General features: G+C 36.6%; 1 protein-coding gene across 1 annotated transcript in view; it reads right to left on the reverse strand.

Moving 5' to 3' along the window:
* The window catches only part of CPED1 (cadherin like and PC-esterase domain containing 1), a 147610-nt gene that overhangs the window by 22941 nt on the left and 104413 nt on the right, over positions 1-20256 (reverse strand). The window contains exon 17 of the mRNA XM_027720851.2: positions 3997-4114. Within this exon, the coding sequence (XP_027576652.1) occupies positions 3997-4114 (118 nt within the window). The remainder of the gene's footprint in view (positions 1-3996; positions 4115-20256) is intronic.

Genomic DNA, 20256 nt, shown 5'->3' on the forward strand with positions numbered 1-20256 from the left:
GAGCCAAAATATCTGAACAATAAAAGTTTAAACTTTGGCAATTGCAAGTGATAAGTACCTTTTGAAAAGTTTATTTTAAATAGCTTGGTTTATATTCAATAGTTCTCTAGGTATATTAAGAAAAAATAGATCATTTTTTGGCATATACTAAAGATTAGTAGTAAATAGAAAAAGATTTGAGAACAAGGATATATGGAGACAAACTGATGTGTATAGGAAGCACTAACATTTAATGCTAACAGAATAGTTGTAGGTTTTATATTTACATAGCTTTTTCAAATGATGCATCTAAATTTATACATTTTTGAACCAGTTATTATTAACTTTTCCTGTTTCAGCTTCACAACAGTTAGTCAATGCATTCTCAACCTTCAAAAATAGGATTGTGTTAAAAGAGAAAATGAATCTTACAAAAAAAGGTGAAGACCATTAACAGTAAAAAATAGCAAAAATATTAGTTTGGAAATTAAACTTATTTGCTAGGGAAATTGTAAGTTGCTTTTCCCCTATTTATACAAGTTAGCAGCACACATTGCATCTTTCAGCACCATTTCAATCAGGCTGCATTTTGTTGTGCTTCAGCCAAAAGAGTTAGCATTAGCTCTACCAGGCAAGGGCAAGTTTACCTGCAATTCAGTGAAAGAGAGCAGGAAAGAGAGAGGCGTTGTTAGTTTCTTCACAAACTAAAAATTGGCATAATCAAAGTTTTATGCTAGCCTGTAAGTAGGAGGTTTCCACAGGAAGAGTGAAAGTAAACTGGATTTTTGGCTCATTAGAGCAGTTATAAATCTGCTTAAGATATGAGATTAAACATTGTCAGTACTCCCTAAAACTGTTCTCATAACATGAAAAGAAAGATACTTTAAAAATAATTAATTAGGATTGTTTATTTTCTATTTTAAAAATATTACCCTGAAGTTAAAAATTTAACCAATAAAGGCTGTACATTTAAATCTGATAGTTTTGTTGCTTCTTTTAGCCTCTTTTATTTTTATTCACCCTTTTCCATTTTCATAGCCACATATACATACATTTTCAAATTTAAAATCAACTTTTTTCTATACTGCCGAACAATCATCCATATAAAGAGAAAAAAGTATTTCTATCCTGATTACTCAAAATCAAAATATTTAACCTACCTGATGCTAAAGATAGTTTGTGGATTTATGACTAGCTTACTTTTGCATTTGGTGTTTATTTGGCACCCTAAGACTTTTAAAAAGCTTTTTTCTCTGTGACTAGGCTACAGAAATATTTTTTATTATTTATTATTTATTTTTTAGCTCAATTTATGAAAAGCAAAAGTAAAAATTATTTTTAAAGGACATTATTTGCTTAGGTTTATGGACTTATGTCTGAACTGAGATTTATTCCTTGTAACCAAAGGCGACATTCATTTTGTTGAACATCAGTTAATGTCTCTGTTGGACCCAAATCCAGATAAATGCTGAATGCAGAGAGAGCTCACACAGAATTATGTTAAACTGGATACAGTTGTAGGAAATGTGGAAAGTGGGATATAACTAAAACATACATGTCACAGGAGCAGGGCAGAACATTAGAAGAGAATCTGTGATCTCTTACCCACCAGATTTTTGTAATTGTCTGCAAATCACATTTCCACAGACAGCAGTAGCCTGATTCACTTGCAGGAATTTAGCAAAACTTGGGGTTCTCATGGTCTCTCTCAGCTCTCTCTCTCTCTCTGAGGAGCCAAACACACAGTTAATGCTTGCTGACTTCTGTATTATTGATAATACACCAATACTGAAGAAAGAGTTAATTTTCCTGTGATAGCCTGGTTCAAACCCCATGTGAATCAAGGGAGATTTTCTGACAGAAAAAAGATTTTTTTTGCTTTAAAAATTGTAATTTCATTCTATGATGTAAACAAGAAGGAAAGAAACCTCTGCTGTTGAATATTTCAATTTGCATTTAGTGATTAGAGAGAGAGTAAGAGAGAGAAAGAGACAGAAATGATGTAAATTGAGTGCATATTTCATAAGGTGCTGAGCTTCCTCTAAAGAATAGTGTCATAGTAACTAGGAGAGGAGGAAGTCACTTCTGCCTTTGGTCAGACCCTGAACTACTGTCCCTGCTCTACATCAAAGGACTAGAAATGAGGCATGAAATCCGAGTTGTATGGAATTGCAAAGCAGACTTCTAAGTTTTACCATTAGTGTCAGAGGAGGTAAGGTTTCATCTCTAACTTTGCTGCTCCACCTCAGCCTTTTTCCATGTATGCACAAACACAAGCTTTTCTCAGCACAGATAGATTTTGCAGTGGTAGTACCTCAGTATCCCTATAAAACTAAGCTCTTCCCTGGCATAAGAACAGGGTATGGTGCCACCTTACTTCTGCAGAAGTTTTGAGTTGTCTTCTGAGGGGAAATGACATTGCTTGGCTTCTCTGAAAATTTAACTTATTTAAGTGAAAGAGTTGTTTCTGCTTTTGCAGGGAACTTGCCATGGCTTCCATATGTGTTAGGAAAAAGTTCACTGCCAAGATTGGTATACCATTCGGTTGTTACAAATTTGGAATGGTTTTCCACATAAAGATATGCTTTCCAGTTCCACTTGGAAGTTGTGACACACAGTAAAACTACATGGCCACTTGTTGCCAGATACTGCAAACCCCAGTTCTAGGTTCATTAGACACTTGACAGTCTTCACTTTCTAAGCATAAATTATCTTTTCCTGTTTAATATACTTTTCCTTTGAGACTGCACCTCCTGAAGTTTGTTTGAACTTTAATTGTGTATAGTATTCACAATAAGGCTGTAAAAGATATTTTATATTCAGCCTCATTTAGCTAGATGCAGTATTCAAAAGGAGTATGCTATATATCAGGAGAAAGAGACTGTCTGCCCCAGAAGGATTCAGTGGATTTGGTCTGGGCTTTCTAGTCACAAATGTTATGTCCTGATATAGTGGCATCGGATGATTCGCAACTTGTGTGATTAAAATATGCTGCTAGGTACAACAGTGTCTCTTTTGTGCTTTCCCTCTGTATAACACAAATTTAATATATGCCTCTGTTTCACATGATATGATGCATTCAGGCAGTTCCCACATTCCTGTAATTTTTTATTGATTATTCCATGAGTTTGTGCAAATTTACTGCTGTGAGAAGTACAGATAAAGAATACAGTTGTGTCAGTAGACCATAAAGGAGTGTTGGGCTATTTTTCATTTCTCTAATAAAGGATTGAACAAAGTTACTTACTGTCTAATACAGCAACAACTTAAGCTATGAATGACCACACACCTGAGTAGTTAAAGTACACCTGAATAAATCTTTATGCAACTGTGACCTTAACATGAGTACATGCCTGACATTCTGTTGTAATCTGAGTTCACACTAAACCAAAGACATGTCTTGATTGCATTTCTTATTGTAGAATGTTTAATTTGTCCATCTTGTAGGTATAACTATATGTAAAACTAAAAACTGGTTTTGTGTCTCCAATATATAAATGGAAGTATACCATTCAAATGGATCAAAATGTTGTATTCTTTTTCTAAAGTTAATTTTTGAGTAGACAATCCCTTCTAGTTCGAATAAAACATCTGAGATTGGTTCATTTGGTCTGAGCAGGGTTCTAATAATGCCAAGGTATGCCAAGACACCTGTATGGGTTATTCACTTAAGAGCTGGACTCAATGATCCTTGTTGTTCCTTTCCAACTCAGAATATTCTGTGATTCGGTGATTTTTATTTTAATTGGTGTCAATAGGAATATTTCAATGCATGGTAAAGGCTACATGACAATAACAGAAGCAATGGTGGATCATTGATTAGAAACTTATTAACAAAACATTCTCACATAAACTAATTAACCTGATTTTAAAAATCAGTAACTGTTACAAGTGATTAGTCCAATTTATTGTGCGTAGGTTAGTGCATGTCTATAGCAAAAAGTAAATACTGTTTCTAGTTTTTCTTTGATGAGGTGCATGAGTTAATTTTCAGAAGAAAGGGGATAAAGTACAAACCTTTTGTGTCTCCAGCTTCACAGGTCTTAAACACTGTCTGTGAAATTGCTGAGAGGTATTCATGAGACAGAGGCTGCAAGCCACAGGACTCCTCTGGGTGAATTTTGGAACCACAGTCCTGAATTAAATGAAATATGTGAAAATTACAGCAGTGTGCCCATCCACATAACTTTGAAATCCTCTTCAAGCACATTTAAAGAGGAAAAAAACATATTTGGGGTTGGTTCTGCAGTTCATTCATCCTTTATTCTTCAATATATAGGTTAATATGAAATTTATAATTCTTTTTCCATTCAGACAAGGGGTTTGTAATAAATTATCCCAATCCACAGTACATATACAAAATACTACATTTGCTAAAGACATAAGAAATTTTATTGAGGTAAACATATATAACTTTCACAAAATATTATATTGTCTCTACTTACAGTATATATATATATATATTATATATATATATAGGTATATATAATACAAACTGCATAAAAAATGGAGTGGACCTTTCTGGCTAAATGCAATGATAATATTCAGTAATTCAAAATTGGCCTTTTTAAAAAATTGCATATGCTTAGTACTACTAATTATTTACAAACTACACAAATGTAAAGACACTTTTACTGGAGTGTGTCCATTTCAAGGACTATTCTTGAAACATAAAGAACACTGAAATGCAATTTCTCCAAAAAGAACAAAAATATTTCATTAGTATTTTCTTCACTGAAGCACGCCAATTTCTATTTTCTAAAATGACATTAAAATTAATTTCACAGTTGTCATATAATATCATTCACTGTTGCCATGAAATTATGCTACATCTAGGATGTTATGCTTAAATTACACCAATGAGAAAATTACAGTTAAGTCCGAGTAGGGTGTAGGTGAATCTTGACAGCTAGTAGAATATGTGCAACTGATACAGATGGCAATATGAACACATCCTGGAATTTAGTAAATACTGGTAGTTCTTGATTATGCAATCAAAAAACCGAAGTGAAATAGCTGTCTCAAAATTAATCTGATCTCATTAAATTGCATGGTGGCAGAAACAAAAGTCTTCCCACTGACTTCCAGGGGTTAAGGTAATTTTTGTGCACACATAGGCAGAGAAATAGTGGGTATTTCTGGGTTGTCCTGTTCTCTGCTTAATCTCTGTAACTAGTGGCAGCTGTTATGACAAAAGGAATGGCATAGTGTCTTCTAGTGTTAAATGTGATGCTGTCTTGGAGCCTCTGGATCTGGACACACTGTACAGCTATTTGACAGTATTACTTCAAATAACATTAACAACAGAAAGTTCCTACCTTGCAGTAATACAACTTGCACAGGACTTCACAAGAAAATCCAAAATTCCTGAATGTACTGCCATTGCTCTCAACACAGTGCCATTAAATAACAGGGATTTTCTTGTTCGTATCTGCCCAGGGTATGTGTTTAAACAAACAAGATTTCTTTTTTAATTACATTTCTTTACCATTAACAGCAGTTTCATGTGGCTAGTTACCTACTAATTACAATCAATATGCAGGGAACTATGTCACTTTTGACTTTGTTGTGTTTTCAAAGTATGCAAACCATGAATTTTAAAGGACACTGTTTGTGTTTAATATGTAATTCACATCTAAACTATCAGGTCACAAGAGATTGTGAATCCCTGAACAAAGCTTATTTGTTTCATCTTTACCTTTGTAGGAGACCAATCCTTTACCATCACTGACATTTAATATAATGTGCAGCTACAGATTTTACCACAGCTCCATCAATCTATGGCACATTAAGGGCTTTTCAAACTGCCTGCAGATTTTTTATTGTTTTTTGCAGGTGCTGCAGTGACATGAAATTTTTCTTGCCTTGCCCAAAGATGAAACATCTTGTGATCTTAAGTATGTTTACAAAAGATCACTCATGGCAAAGATGAGAGCAAGACATGTAAACATAAATGATAGCTTCTGCTCTGTATCTGTTCTCCCTGCAAGCCTTCATATTTGGATGGGAGATATAAGAAGGCCCTTGCAATGTCTGGACTAGAATCAAAGGAAAAATTCCCCTGCATTATGTACTTTAGTGCATATCTAGAATGACACTTTATAAGATTGATTTGGCAATTGATTTGGCATTTCACTAGTAAACTTTCTTTTATCTTTATGGAAGATCATCTGGACACTAGCAAATAAAAGAGGAATAAAGCTTTCTTCTCTATATCTAGATAGCTTTTAGTCATCATTGATTGATACTTAGAGAGTGAATATTTCTGCTGTGTGAAATGACAATTGTTTCTGTTTCAGACCACACTACAGTGAACCTGATTTTTCATAAAGTTTTAGCATTTAAAAGATCACAAAGATTTCTGAGCCTGCTACTTTACAGTTTTCTCAAACTACTAATTCATGTTATTTCATTTATTTATAGTCTGTGTGCCTGATTTAATAAGAATTTTGTTTGTTTAGCTCACCTTTCAATAACCACACACTGTATTTCCTCTAAATTATATACTTATGTATATACATAAACATAATGCAGACTTAGTTTCACTCAGGTGCACGTTAATATTAAAAAAAAACCCAAATCCAGAATCAGTTTTAAAATTGTATGGGGGAGATAGAGACAAAAGCAAAGCGTTATAAAGGTGACCCACACTCATGCAGCTAATATGACATGAGTGTCATATAGCTAATACCATCATAAATGCAGCCATGCTTTAGATTAAGGAATCTAAATTAACTATTAATGGATTTTTAATTACTGTTGTATCTTTTTACAATCTCCACCCTAATGAAAGAGTGATTACTCTGAAATTGCAGCAATTGCCTACAGACTAACCCCATAAACTTTCACCAAACTAGAAGCAGTTAAAAAGAGAGAAAGTAAGCAGCCTGGGAAAAGTCTCATCAAACAAAGGACAAATGGTCTATCTGAGTTTGTTTGAACAGTCAGTGCTCCAGCAGTGACAGAGCATCACAAAAAAATAAAGTTACTTTTAGCATCTACAGCTGCTGCTACCTGTCATCTCAAAAAGGCATTTTAAATAGAAAGGTAGGATTTTCAGCATTTTTCTGGAATAACCCAACTCTGTCCATTTAAAGCTGTTGCTAAATCTATAATTTTTGGTGGAAGTAGACTTTTGTTAATGAATTGAATGCTTTGGAAACTCCCACCCAGGATGACTGTATCTAGACTGTACTGTAGACTGAGCAAGGTCTACAGTTTGGTCAATAATAGTTCTTCGTGCATTTGTATGAAACCCCCTAGCAATCAAAAGGAGTGGTGGGCTCAACATTTTGAAAACCAGGCAATTTCTGCATTTCTGAAACTGTACCCAGCCCAAATCACTGAAGAGTACCCCTACCAGTCTAATAAAGGATCAGAGTATCAGAATGTTTTAAACTAAACAACAAGAGAAATATAACTAAGCTCACAGGAATTCATTTTAGCATTGCATACAGCCAACATGTAGCCAAAATCCTGCCTTTTTCTTACATCCAGAGCCCATGCATGTCTGGGAACTAATGGATGAGATAAACGTCATTGATTATTCTTTGTAAAGAAGGGAGGAGACCTCCCCACCTGTCAGTTCTGCCCCTGTAGTGCCACAGCCAGCATTGCCCGTCAGCCCGGCGGGTCACTCAGCTACCTCCCCTCAGGCACCACAGCCCTGCCTCCTCTCACGGTGCTGCCTGGACTGCCTTACTCCTTTTGACTGTTTGCATTTTAGACATGACAGAACAAAACTTCATGTGAAAGAGATAATTTAGAACACTTTTCTGTTGGCCTTTGTAGGCTCACTGACTTAACTTTATTTAATCTGTTTCTATTTTAGCTGACCTGAGTTTCTCATGGAATCCTTTCATGTCTCTTTAGTCCATCTTTTTCTACTATTTTACACATAACTAAAACTGGATGAAAAGTGATTAAAAATGATACTATAGAAGGAATTTCAATAAAGTTAGTCAAAGAGTGAGCTCATGAAATAGTGAAACTGTATCTTACTACTAGGGCATAAATTGTGAGCAGACGGATTAGTTCCACTCTATCAACTTTCTTAATATGGTAGTAATAAATGAAGGAACAGTTGGCATATTGACTTCTATTCAACTGTCTCCCTCTGTCTGGCTGCATTATTCAGTGATAGATGAACCTCCAAAGATTCACAGCTTCAGGCTGGTTCAGTTCAACACCCAAACTGACTACACTGAACTGAAACTCATGGGTGTACAAAACAGGTATAGAGATCTGTCATAAGGAGGGGCATTCTTACAGGAAATTTCAGTACATTATTGCTTTTGACTGGGGCATAATGACTATTGTTAGCCATCAAGCACTAAGACATAGATGAAGACATTGCCTACATCAAAAGACACACAAAGTCATAAAACAGAGAATATAGGATTAATGGGATGAACTGATGGAGTAATGTGCTGCAACTATGATTTAAAGGAAAGAAACTGCCACCACTGTATTTTTTAAGGAACCTAATGTGTTCCATCTGCAAAAATGGGATAATAGCTCCCCAATGACCCCAAATACACTGTCATAAATATCACATTAAAAGAGTACAAAATGCTCAGTTCCCCACAGATCTGGTAGGGACCATAAAAACACTTTAGAGAAGGAGTCTGGGCACTCACAGATTTGGAATACGCAGTGCACAGACATCAGCAGGAGTCCGGGACGGATATGAAAAACTGAGATACTGACCATATTGTTGGGCATGATGGAGACATCAGAGAACAGTTTGAAATGTGGACAAAGTACAGCCATCAGTCTAAATTGCTTTCCAGTTCTTAATGGAACTATTCATGTTGTTGATATAATTAATATTACTGTGTCTTACAAATACAATAATACCCTTAACTGTGGGTCTCAATCACAGACTTCTGTATATAAAATTTCTTTGAGAATAATGTCATATGCTTTAACCAGTGGCAGAAGAATTTCATAACTACACAGTATCTTTACTAATTGCTAAAGAACTTTTGAAAATTCCAGTAGGTGCCTCTCTACAAAGACAACTGACTCAAAGCTCTTAAAATTTATGGACAAATAAATTTCATCTTGATACTAAAGCAGATGCAGTGGTTTCCTCTGCACTGAGAATGCCAACCTCACAGAAAACTAAGAAACTGTTTTGAGAAATAAGCACTATATATTAAGAAAAAATATTACAAATTTCATATCACTTTTTAAATATCTTTTACGTGTATGGGGAATATAAAAGGATCCTTTTCTTCTATGGAGGATTTTGATTCAATTTCATTTTACATGGAGGTGATATCAGTTAGACCCTATCTACCTTCCTGCCTCCAAACACTCAATAGTTCCAAGTTCTGCATTTGTGAGCTAAAAAGCACAAGTCTTAATCTAGCAGAGTCTTGTGAATTAGGACTCTGAACTGCTCAGAGATCCATCAGAATTAGTTGAAGTAAGACAACTGAATGTAAAATCCAACTCCATTAAGAATGGAATAATATAAACTTAAATTTTGGAAAATGTTTCAAACTGTGCTAAATATAATTACAGAGACTTTTTTTCCAGTATTGTTTGCTAACATCTGCATGGATTTTTCAAGTGCTTTCTTAGCATACATGTTTTCCTCATGCAGTTAATGCTATTTTTCCCAAGCAAGAACAGTGATGATTTCCAGCTTGTATGCTTTATAAACCAAGTATACACAAAGCAAGAAAAAAAAAGGAATAAAAAGAATTTAGTATTTTTTCCTCCCTAAAAATAAAGATAAAATAGGGACAAGTAATAGCAGATAAAGAGAGGCATTTTGCTGTTTACATACTGGTGGTTTTTAGTTTAAAAAGTGATATGGTACTGCTGATCTGAAGACTTTAGGAGCTGCATCGATTTTGGATTTTCCCTTAGTCCTTTTCTTTATCGCCCTCTTTTCTCAGTACAAGCTCTGAATGTGAACTGATTTGAAGTTTGCCAAGTCCACTATCTGAAAGCAGGGAATAGCTTGAGAAAACCATGTGCTTTGACAGTGCAAGAAGTAAATATTTTATGTGATAACCAAAGGAATTGTTAGGTATTTATGATTTTCTCAATACAGTGTTGATGTGATTGTGATTGTTTTCTCTGCTAATTAAGTAAAAAATGTACTATACTAGCTGGGAAATCCCACAGCCTTGTGGCTATTTTTAAGGAGTATTCACAGTTATTGGTTGTATGGCATTCACAGTTCACATTGCAGAGAGATCTATACCCCTTCCTATGTGCAAGAGGTGCTTGAGCTCTAGACTTGTCCCTTTGATTTTAGACTAAGACCTTTGTATCACAGCCGTGGAAGACACAGCAGAACTTCTCAGACTGAACAGTTATCATTACATTCAGAAAGTATGAAAGGGGATGAGAGAAAGAATGAGTTGAAAAGCATTACTGTTCCTTCATGAATTCTGAGATTGAATACTCTAAGAATGAATTCAATGCATTGAAAAAACATATGTGAGCCAAGGACTCAGTCCAGTGAGTTATGCATCTGCCAACACTACTGTTAAAGCTGCTATTTGCAGTATCAAAGCTTGCAGAGATGAACTCATTTTTTAGGGTATACCATACCAGAGGTACTTCCTTCTCATTTCTAATACCAAATCCTTTAGACCTTGAAAGAATATCTATTAACTTTATTTAGGGCCTGGGGTATAGTGAGGTTAGGATTCCAAGGAGAGATTTAGGATGTTTGAGTCCAATTCACAACTCTGCCTCTTATTTTCTGTATCTTGTAGCTTCATCCAACACTACTCACCCTTGTAATGTATCATCTCAAAAGTCTGAGTTGCCACAATCCTCCTAAGTGCCTATTTTCCTCCAGTGGGCATAGGCAAAGCCACCCATAGCTCACAGAGCTATTTGAGTCAGCCCCTTTAGCACTAACAGAGTTTAAAAATACCTTTGCCAACAGTGCTTGATCTTATAGGTGTTGTCAGGACATTACTGGGAGTGGGCAGTACATAAACATTAACTGGTATTTCCCTGGGAGAACATGTCCCTATGATACAGCAAACATAGTTTAAAGTCCCTCTTTGGAATGACTGGCTACAAAGATTTCAGTTCACTCTCCCAATGTTTTCCTTCCAGTTAGGGGGCTACAGGCTATTCTGGGCAGTTGTTTCAGTCTCTCCCAAGGAAGCTGTTTGCATTTGCTTTGTACATACAATTAAATACTGACTTGTAAAGAGCCTTGAAGTAGGTACTTAGATCCCTGAGAGAGCATGTGGCAATTCACACTGAAGGACAGATTCTCCTGTAACCCAGCAGGATATATAACTCCCACAGAAATGTAAATCTAATATCTATTTCTTTCTGTATTATTTTCTGCAGAGCAATACATCTGACACCCTAATCACTGTGCTGACAAGTGGAGAATCTTGTTTTTACAAGCTGAAGTCTTCTATTTCAATTTTTAAAAAGAGTTGTACTCAAATGCTTCTTTTGGTGTGTGCTTTCTTCCCCTCAGTTATATCAGATGCTCTGCTAAAAAACATATCAAACCTTTCTCTGCAAGCTTTACCTCACTAACACTCCCTACACTGTGCAAAAGGAACCTTGTTACACTGCCTGGACGTGACCTGTTTCCCTAGGCCTCATGATGCTAAAATGTATCTCTCCCCAACTGATTGTTCTGCATTCTCCTGCACATTCCCTGAACATCACAAAAGGCATGTAACACTACTTTTTTTCAGCAAAATATCAATGATGAATAGTAAACTGGTGACTGCCAAACAGGATGAAAGGAAAAAAAAGAAGAAGAAGAAGAAGAAACATTGGGATTTCCTTGCTTATTCTAAATTGGCCTCAATGACTGAAAAGGTATTAGTGAGCCATGGATGGACTGAAGGCAAGATTTCAAGAGGTTTGTTACCTTGGGGAAGCAGACAAAAACAAAGCTAAAGAAATAATAAATATAGACTAGATATATTAATAAAAAAAAAACCCCAACAAACAGAACAGTTTGTTATTTGATTTATTTATGTCATGCTGGCTTCAGGGCAAACTAAAATGGTTTTTGTTCAAGGAATTACTGCACACACTGTTTTATACAGAAATTCTGTTCTCTGTGGCATACTAGGTTTTGGAATACACATCAGAACCATGCATGGTCTGGGGAACATTGAGGAAGCTCAGAAACACCAAGTAGATTTCTGAAACTGTTTTCCTAGACAGTGGCAAAAAATCCAATGAGTTCCTGCCTTTCATGTAAAAGTAAGTGCCTACATATGCGTGGAGTCTTCACTTTAACGGAAAGCACACTTGTATCTGGTGGACAGCAGGAGGTATTTCCCTTTGCATACGTACAGATTGCACTGATGCACATGTTTGAAGAACCAGAGCACATGGCCAGCTTCGTGCAGCCATGGGCTTTGATGCTGGCTGTCTTTAATCTCTCTGTGTCTCAGGGAACACGCAGGGTCAGATGCTGAGAGGAGTCATGTTGAACACTCGAGTCAACTCCCCAAAGCTAAACACCCTCCACTTCGGAAAACAATATCCCTGGTGAAAGAACCTAAACTCACTCTCAAGTGAGAGTGTTCCAAATGGTTTCTCTGCTCAAGTGTGCACTGAAAAATATCACCCACCTATAGAGGGTTAGAGGGACACAGGGCAGTGCCATTGGGTCAGACCTGAGCTGAGCCTGGAGAGGTCTTTTCTGCGGTCTCATCTGCAGATGAGAAGGCCATCTCATCTGAATGGTGCTAAGAAGAAAAACATCTGAAATGTGTGTGTGCTCGTTGCAATGCCCCCACTCGGGGCAAGGATGATCCCTATACCTTGTGCTTTCCTGGCAGCTCAGTGGGAGGCAAGTCATAGTGGCTGGCAGTTTTGCAAGCAGCTGTCTGACCCTTCTGTTTTGGGTCTGTTTTTAAAAGGACCTTTGACAAAGGTCCCATTTCTGAAGAATCAACATCTGAGGCTTTTCTGGCCAAATATCAGACCCTTCTCTTATTAAGACATTAGGCTGTTCATTTATGAGTTAAGAGACCTTGAGAAAGTTTATTTTTAGAAAGAGAGCATTTAGACAAATCTTTCTAACTGTAACCAGCAAATATTTTATAAAAAACCTATTACTGGTGTAAGGTTTAGAGCCTTTTTGCATACAAAACAAAATGTTAGGGCTAAAACTAAGAATGTGTAAATGATGCTAGAGAAAGCATTTATGCAAATGTCCAGAACACATAGGCAGTGCATGGATAGGTCTCCATTTCACACTACGTGTAACTCCCATTGAAGCCACTTATATTCAGAAGGTGACGTATAAGCCTATGGTAGTGCAGAAAGGATGACTACGCCTTTTTTCTCTATGTGTGAAAGAGAGTGAGACAATGGGAACATTTAGGAAGTGGTGGGTGTTTTTCCCTCCTTTTTTCCTTTTCAGTTTAAAGCTTCAGTAAAAATAAAAATACTTGAAAGGAAATCAGTCAACATTATTTGGGATTAAAGTTTCTTGGACAATGCACATAATGAAAACTATATCAAACCAGAAAAGATAAATGTATTTACAGGCAGAATCTGGTTATCATTTATATTTCCCTTATACCACACTGTGGCTTACCATAAAAAGAATGAAGTAATTGGAGGACCGATGTGACTTTGAAAATCAATATGTATTTAATTGAAAAGAGCCTTTGAGCTAGAATATTTTCCTTGCTGTCTAATAGCTATGTCCAGCAGTAAATTTCACATATCCCCAGATACTTGTTTAATATACACAGCTGGGAGACAGGAGTAAGACAGGCAAATTTGTTTTCCTAGAACACCTACAAATCTAGCCATGTAATAATTTATTTTCTAAACTATAATGGTGTCAAAATTGACGCTAATGAATGTGCAGCACACTGGCTGCTATACAGAAGTGAATTTCATGGATTTTTATTAAGCATGATCTTTTTCAAAAGATACTGATTAAAGGTTTGCCTTCTGGTGCACAGCAGACTGAAAATGCAGCTTCCTTACAGCTTGATGGCTTATTGAGCAGCAGACTGCATGCAGGTAGCTTTCACACATGGACAGAAACAGATTGCATGCAGTTAGTGCCAAATGAGCAGACTGAAGTTAGAATTCACCCTGCTTTCTCCAACAGCCTGCTCGCACTAATTTACTACTACACGCCCTTTTCATTCACCTAAAGTAATAAAGCAGCCACTAGTTGAACAAGGTTGTCCTCAAAAAAAAACATCTAATTACTTCTGAAACCTGAATAATGGGCTTAGTGACGATATTTATTCTACTGCACAAGGCGCAATAAGTGACGCTGAGCTGAAGCCTTACTCTGATCAACACTGAGATTACATTATCCCAGAGATAATATAATTTAAAATTAAAATTAAAAACTTAAAAATTGACATTTAGCCTCTCTCAACAATGTATTAAGGCAGTGAACTACAGCTTATTAATCACAAAAGTTCCCCTGACCTACACAAATATTTTTATACAGTAATTCATTCTCCCTAATAGATAGATGTCTGGAAGATTTCTGTGATTCACTTCGAGTCTGGAGAGCAATGAAGAGGCAGATTATGCAGCCAGTGCAGCACCACAAACATAAATGAATCAAAGTGACTCAGGTTGTTTTCACTGAAATGTCAGAAACATGTTAACAACTGTTTTTCTTGCAAGGACAGAGGCTACACTTGGATCTGGGCAATTTTCCAGGCCCAGGTGGAACCCACTCACCAAGATTCAGCACTTCAAAGAGATAACTCTGTGTGGAGCTAGATACTCCTCCACCTTTCGTATGTATTTTGAGTCAGCCGGTGAGGTGTTTTGTGTTTAACTTTCTTGTATCCAGTAATAAAATGAATTACTGTAAATTTAGGCTTCTGGTGACATGGAACAAGTTTTCCTTCAGCAAAGTAGGCATGGACAGCAAACCCTCCCACATTATCACTACATTGTTTTTCTGACTGAAAGGACTGTTTGATTACAGGCAATGCTCCCTGAGCAACTCTAAAATCATGGATTCAATATTATCTTATTATTTCAATATTTTTGCTTAGGCTGATGAACAGTCTAACTGACAGATTGCCTTTGACCTGCCCATACTCCTAGTCATTTACCAGCTATTTTTCATTTTCCTACTCTTCTTCAGTAAGACACTGGATATCTCTAACAGAAATTTTTCTCAGAGTGTCTGCCCAGTAGTAACTCAGCAAAAGGCATACAAATCTTGAACCAATCACACAGACCAGCTTTCCTCCAGTGGCAGCTCTTTTTCACGTGATAAAGGGCTGCCAGACCTTATTGTGGACATTGGGACTCTGGCCTTACAGCAGACTGGGCTGTTGCAGAAAACTAAAATATTTCCAGTTTGAATCAGAGGATGTACTACAGACAAAAGAACTGAGATAATGGAAGGGCTCTATTCCAGCAAATATTAGATTACAGTGTACTATGATATAGCATATATTAGATACTATTATGTTCTGTATACTGTAATCTGTATTAGATACATGATAGTAATTTAACAAAGGTTAAATTAATTATTAGTGCAAGGATGTTGTCATCTTGCTTTTACTTCATTTGAAAACTTCTTGGTTTTTTTCCAAAAATCTTTTCATATTATCAACATGAGAAAGACAGTAAGAATGCTTGAGGGAAGGTCAGAATGGAGAAAGGCAAAAGACAAATACGGGTTAAATGAACAGCAAATTGTTTTCTTTGGACACATGGCTGTCTAGATGTGCCATGTTATGGCAATTGAATAGAATTGCTTAAATGATTGTTTGCATTTGCTAAAAGATATTTGGAAATGCTTCGAAATGCCTCTGTTTTGCAAAATTAAACCTACCTTCTATTGTGTTGAAAGAATAACATAGGAGGAAACAGCTCAAGATCAGCTGCTAGTCTGAAAGCTCTGCATTACTATTTTCATACTAAAGAGCGAACTAAAAAGAAAACATGTAGTAGATGAAATATAGTTTACCCTTTTGCACTGAAAAATGTCCATGCAAAGACTGATCTTAATAGAACCCCATATAGAGATTATGGTAATTAAATAATCTCCTTCTAAGCTGATGAACTTCTGCATCTAACATACTGGGGAATGGAAAGGTACTAATGTCCAACAAATTACCTCAATGCAGCTATGAAATCCCAGACATGCAGAGACTCCAAATAGCCTTCACATTGCCAAGTTCAAGGCTTAAGGACGATCTGGCTTTCTCCTGGTAAAACAGCATAAACTCCTTCACTGTATCAGAATGCAAAAGCAAAGCTTCATGTAAATGAAGGTTGGACTTGATGATCTTGTAGGTCTTTTCCAACCTTAACAACTCCATGATTAAATGAGATTTGGATATGCTGTAAGGCATTTCATGTAAAGCAAAAAAAGCTCTCTCAGTCCTATTTTGCCTGTTCTCACCCTCCAGCAACTGATTGAAGTTCTGAGTTAAAGCCAAACGAAAGCTGTGCTATCATTATTGATGAGTGCCAGTGGTCCCCTGGCAGTGTGCCACTCATAACCAGTTTTTACAAGAAGTTGGACATTTCCCAAGATATTTTTTGCCTGTCTTCTGATTGACCTTGGAAGCAGCTGTTGAGTGCAATTATCTCAAAGGTCTGCAAGACTAATGAGTACCTCTCTGCAGCAGATACAGCAAGTTACAAAAGTAATTTCTATCCTTTCTCAATGCTTAATAGTGAATGCCTCAAATGCCAGGAGCTAATGCAAAGTCTGAGTTCCCCAAATACTCATGTTTGCACCCTACCAGATACAACTCACATGTATAAGAAGTTTTTTTCCAACAGAGCAACTCTTTAGATCTACTTGTCCATCTTTTCTGAAGTACAAGCTCCTTATCTTAAGCTTTCTTCACACAGACAGTAATAGTATTAAAAAAATATGCCATGTCAAATTATGATATACTGTCAGAAAGAGGACAAGTTAAGTGAAAGCACGCTGATCATAACTTTATTGTGATTTTATCTGGAATAACTTGCTCTTGCAACATGCACATGTGCAGTGTTTAAGGTTTGTCAACCACATGCTTTTGCTCCACATCTGTCAACTAAGACCAGAGATCTGTTTGCCCAGTGTAGCACTCTGGAACATTATGATACTCCCACAAGTATTTCTGGCTTACAAAGCAAGAAATGGGTTACCTTGAGGCTGTGGTATGTTCATCTGTGTTTTATATGTTACAGTTGTAACACTCTTCATATTTTATAAATTATATTAGTCACTTCATATGTCAAATCACAGAAGTTAAAAATGAAAAGGCACTTCTAATCATTAGTACAAACAAACATATATAGCTTTGAATCTTTCACATCAAAAAAATTTGCCACAGTCAAAGAGCACATCTGATTTGTTTTACAACCCTTAAAAACGTGCATCTTCTTCCATACAGTTCAGAGAATCACAGAGTCACAAAATCGTTCCTCTACAAAAGAACCTCAGGAGGTCACTAATCTAACCTCTTGTTCCATGCAGACTCAGCTATGAAATCAGATCAGGTTGTTCAGATTGCTTTGCTATTCTTGAAAACCTTCAAGAACGGAGCCTGCAAAACCCCCCTGTGCAGACTGCATCTCTTGACTCTCCTCAAAGAAAGAAATGTTCCCTTACATGTTCCCAGACAGAAATTGCCCTGTTTCAATTAATCAGCTTTTGTTCTGCTGTGCATCTCTTTCATAAAGAGCCTCTCCTTGTCCATCTCCTCTTACACAGGAAGACTGCTATTAACTATCATGGAAACCTTCTGTGTGTTGGGTTAAAAAAGACCATCTCCCTCAGCCTATCCTCTGAAGGCAACTGCTGCAGGCCAAATGTGCTCTGAGGGCTTCCTGTACTGCAATTTGGCATGCACACACCCACCAGCGACCTGACGGTGCTGAAATTTAAATTAGGAGAAGGCATTCCTCTAGTTTTGTCAGCGTGGGTTGATTAGTAAATATTCTGGGAATTGATATGCCAGACTAAGCCCAGTGGAAAACTGATGATTCTGTGACTCTCATGAGAAGTGCTGAGACGTAGGATATGCAAGTTCAAATCTTTTATTTACTGATTGATGCAAGTTCAGTTAGTGGTTTAAGTAAAAAATCTACAGTGGGATAAGCAGTGACTAACTCTAAAGTAGGGGTTCATCTATCGTGGGGATTCTGCTACACTGTAGGTAACTGTTTCATAGATTTAAAAAGAAACAAAATAACAAAACAATAAAAATCTGCAATGATTGCAGACTGGCAAATCCTCTATTTGATGTTAATCCTATTTTAAACTCCTTAGATTAATATGCAGCTTCAACTAAACAAGGAGATGTAATTTAGCACTTACTTGGATTTCACAATGAACTGGTTATCAGTCACCGCTCTGGTCTATAAAGACATGATATTTTTAGTAATACGTAACCAAAAATATGTATTCAATTATATCAGCTTCTGTTTTCTTCATTATGGGAATGGACACGGTAGCTCCATGCTTTACAAATATTTCTGATTTGTATAGTATGACATCAAGTGCTATTAGTTAGAGACTAGCAATAGCATGAAGCTTTACAAAATCACACATTAAGAAAAACCTACTGCAAACATACCTGCAGTTTCAGCAAAGGGCTTAGCAATCAGTCACTACAACTGAAGTGTCCTAAATAGTAAGAGTATCAAAGAAAAACGTGTTTCTTCATCTAAAAACTTGACCCGGTAAATTAATCAACAGCCTGTTCATGGAAAGTCAGATGTGGCAGCTGTGCAGATAACAGAGGAATAGGCTCCTTGGCTGTCTATTTACTGACCAGAACTGCTTCCTCCAGACAATCCTCTCTTTCTTACAAGGAGTAACTAGCTAACAATATGTTTATGGTTTAGTAGAGCGATTCCTCAGCAGGATGGAGAGATGAGATGTGACAAAAATTCCCTGTTCAGTGCCAGGAGATGGAGCAAGCAGGTAGGGTAACATCCTACTCTCACTAAGCACATACATACTTCCCATTCATGTCTTCCTTCTTTAGGATCATAGGATTAAGGCTGGGCACTTGTATAGGTACTTTGCTGGATTGAGAACAAACGCTTCAGTTCCTGCAATTGCTGCTGTTACAGGCACAGAGCCTTCTCTCTGTAGTGTTTTTATTGTAAGAGCCCCTTTTCAGAGTATCCACGAAACTCATTTTTTTTCGGAAGCTTCAAGATAGTTTGCAAAAAACATAGAGAGGCAGCGTACAAGCTCAGTGAATGCCTTTTTTCCCATCATCACCTCAACTATATTTAAGTGATCTTTATCTCTGATCTTTGAGAAGGAGGAGAATAGGCTTGCTATTGACTTCAAGAAAAGCTGTTTTCTGTAATGTCATGGTGGCATGTGTTAGATTCTACAACTCACTTCCTGGAGGGTTATCTTACTCCATTCACTTCACTGAGGACTCTGAAGGACTAATGCTTTAGCTCAGGCATCTGAGAGAGATGCTCAGATTTGAAAGGGATGAATACCTCTCTCTGTTTTGTTCAGGGGATCTTCAAACACACTACAGATATAGGGAATTGAAACAAATGAACATATTCAGGATGACTATGAAATCCAAAGTTGTCTTACATTTTTCAACTATAACATTTCATGACAGACATAAGCTATTGACACAAGAGTATTGTATCATTGATATCTTGGCATGTGAATCGATGCTTTGTCCCATATTCCTTTTTAAGTTATGTGACAACAGCTGAAGGCACCTTTAGTCAAAGAACTGACAGAAGTAGCTCCAGAAGTTGATTTGGATTGTGCCAAAATAAATATTCTTCTAGAGGAGCCAGAAGAGTGCCCATTTGCCCCAGAGGGAATTTACTGTATCCCGTTAACGCACATGTTCCCAGGAAGAGCTGATGCAAAGAGAATGCTCTTATCAAGAGGAATTAAATTAATTTAAGTCCTTTACACTATAAATTAAGTTTCCAATCTTCTTAAAGTCCAGCATTTGCTCATCAAGTAAGAGGGTCAAAACCACATCCAAAATTAAGTGTATGATGTGCTCTTTCCATCCTGACAGATATCTACAAATAAGACTCAGACACCATACAGTTCTTTCTTTTTCCCAGGAAAGAGAGTTTTCCAGATGGTCCTTACTTCCTTTCAAGCTCGGTATTTATAGACTAAAGGACACTTTTGAAAAAGCCTTTTTGGCAGGCTGGAACTTAAAAACTCAAAAGAATAAAAAGCGTATTTTTAAACTTCTATATTGTATATTAATTTGCTGTGCTGTTCATATTATTCTATTACAAAATAATAAAATAAAATAATATTTATAGATCAGCTTTTATATTTCAACTGCTTTTGAA

Source organism: Pipra filicauda, unplaced genomic scaffold (genome assembly GCF_003945595.2).
Source record: "Pipra filicauda isolate LSUMZ 115617 unplaced genomic scaffold, ASM394559v2 scaffold113_size4260070_pilon, whole genome shotgun sequence".
NCBI classification, from domain to species: domain Eukaryota; kingdom Metazoa; phylum Chordata; class Aves; order Passeriformes; family Pipridae; genus Pipra; species Pipra filicauda.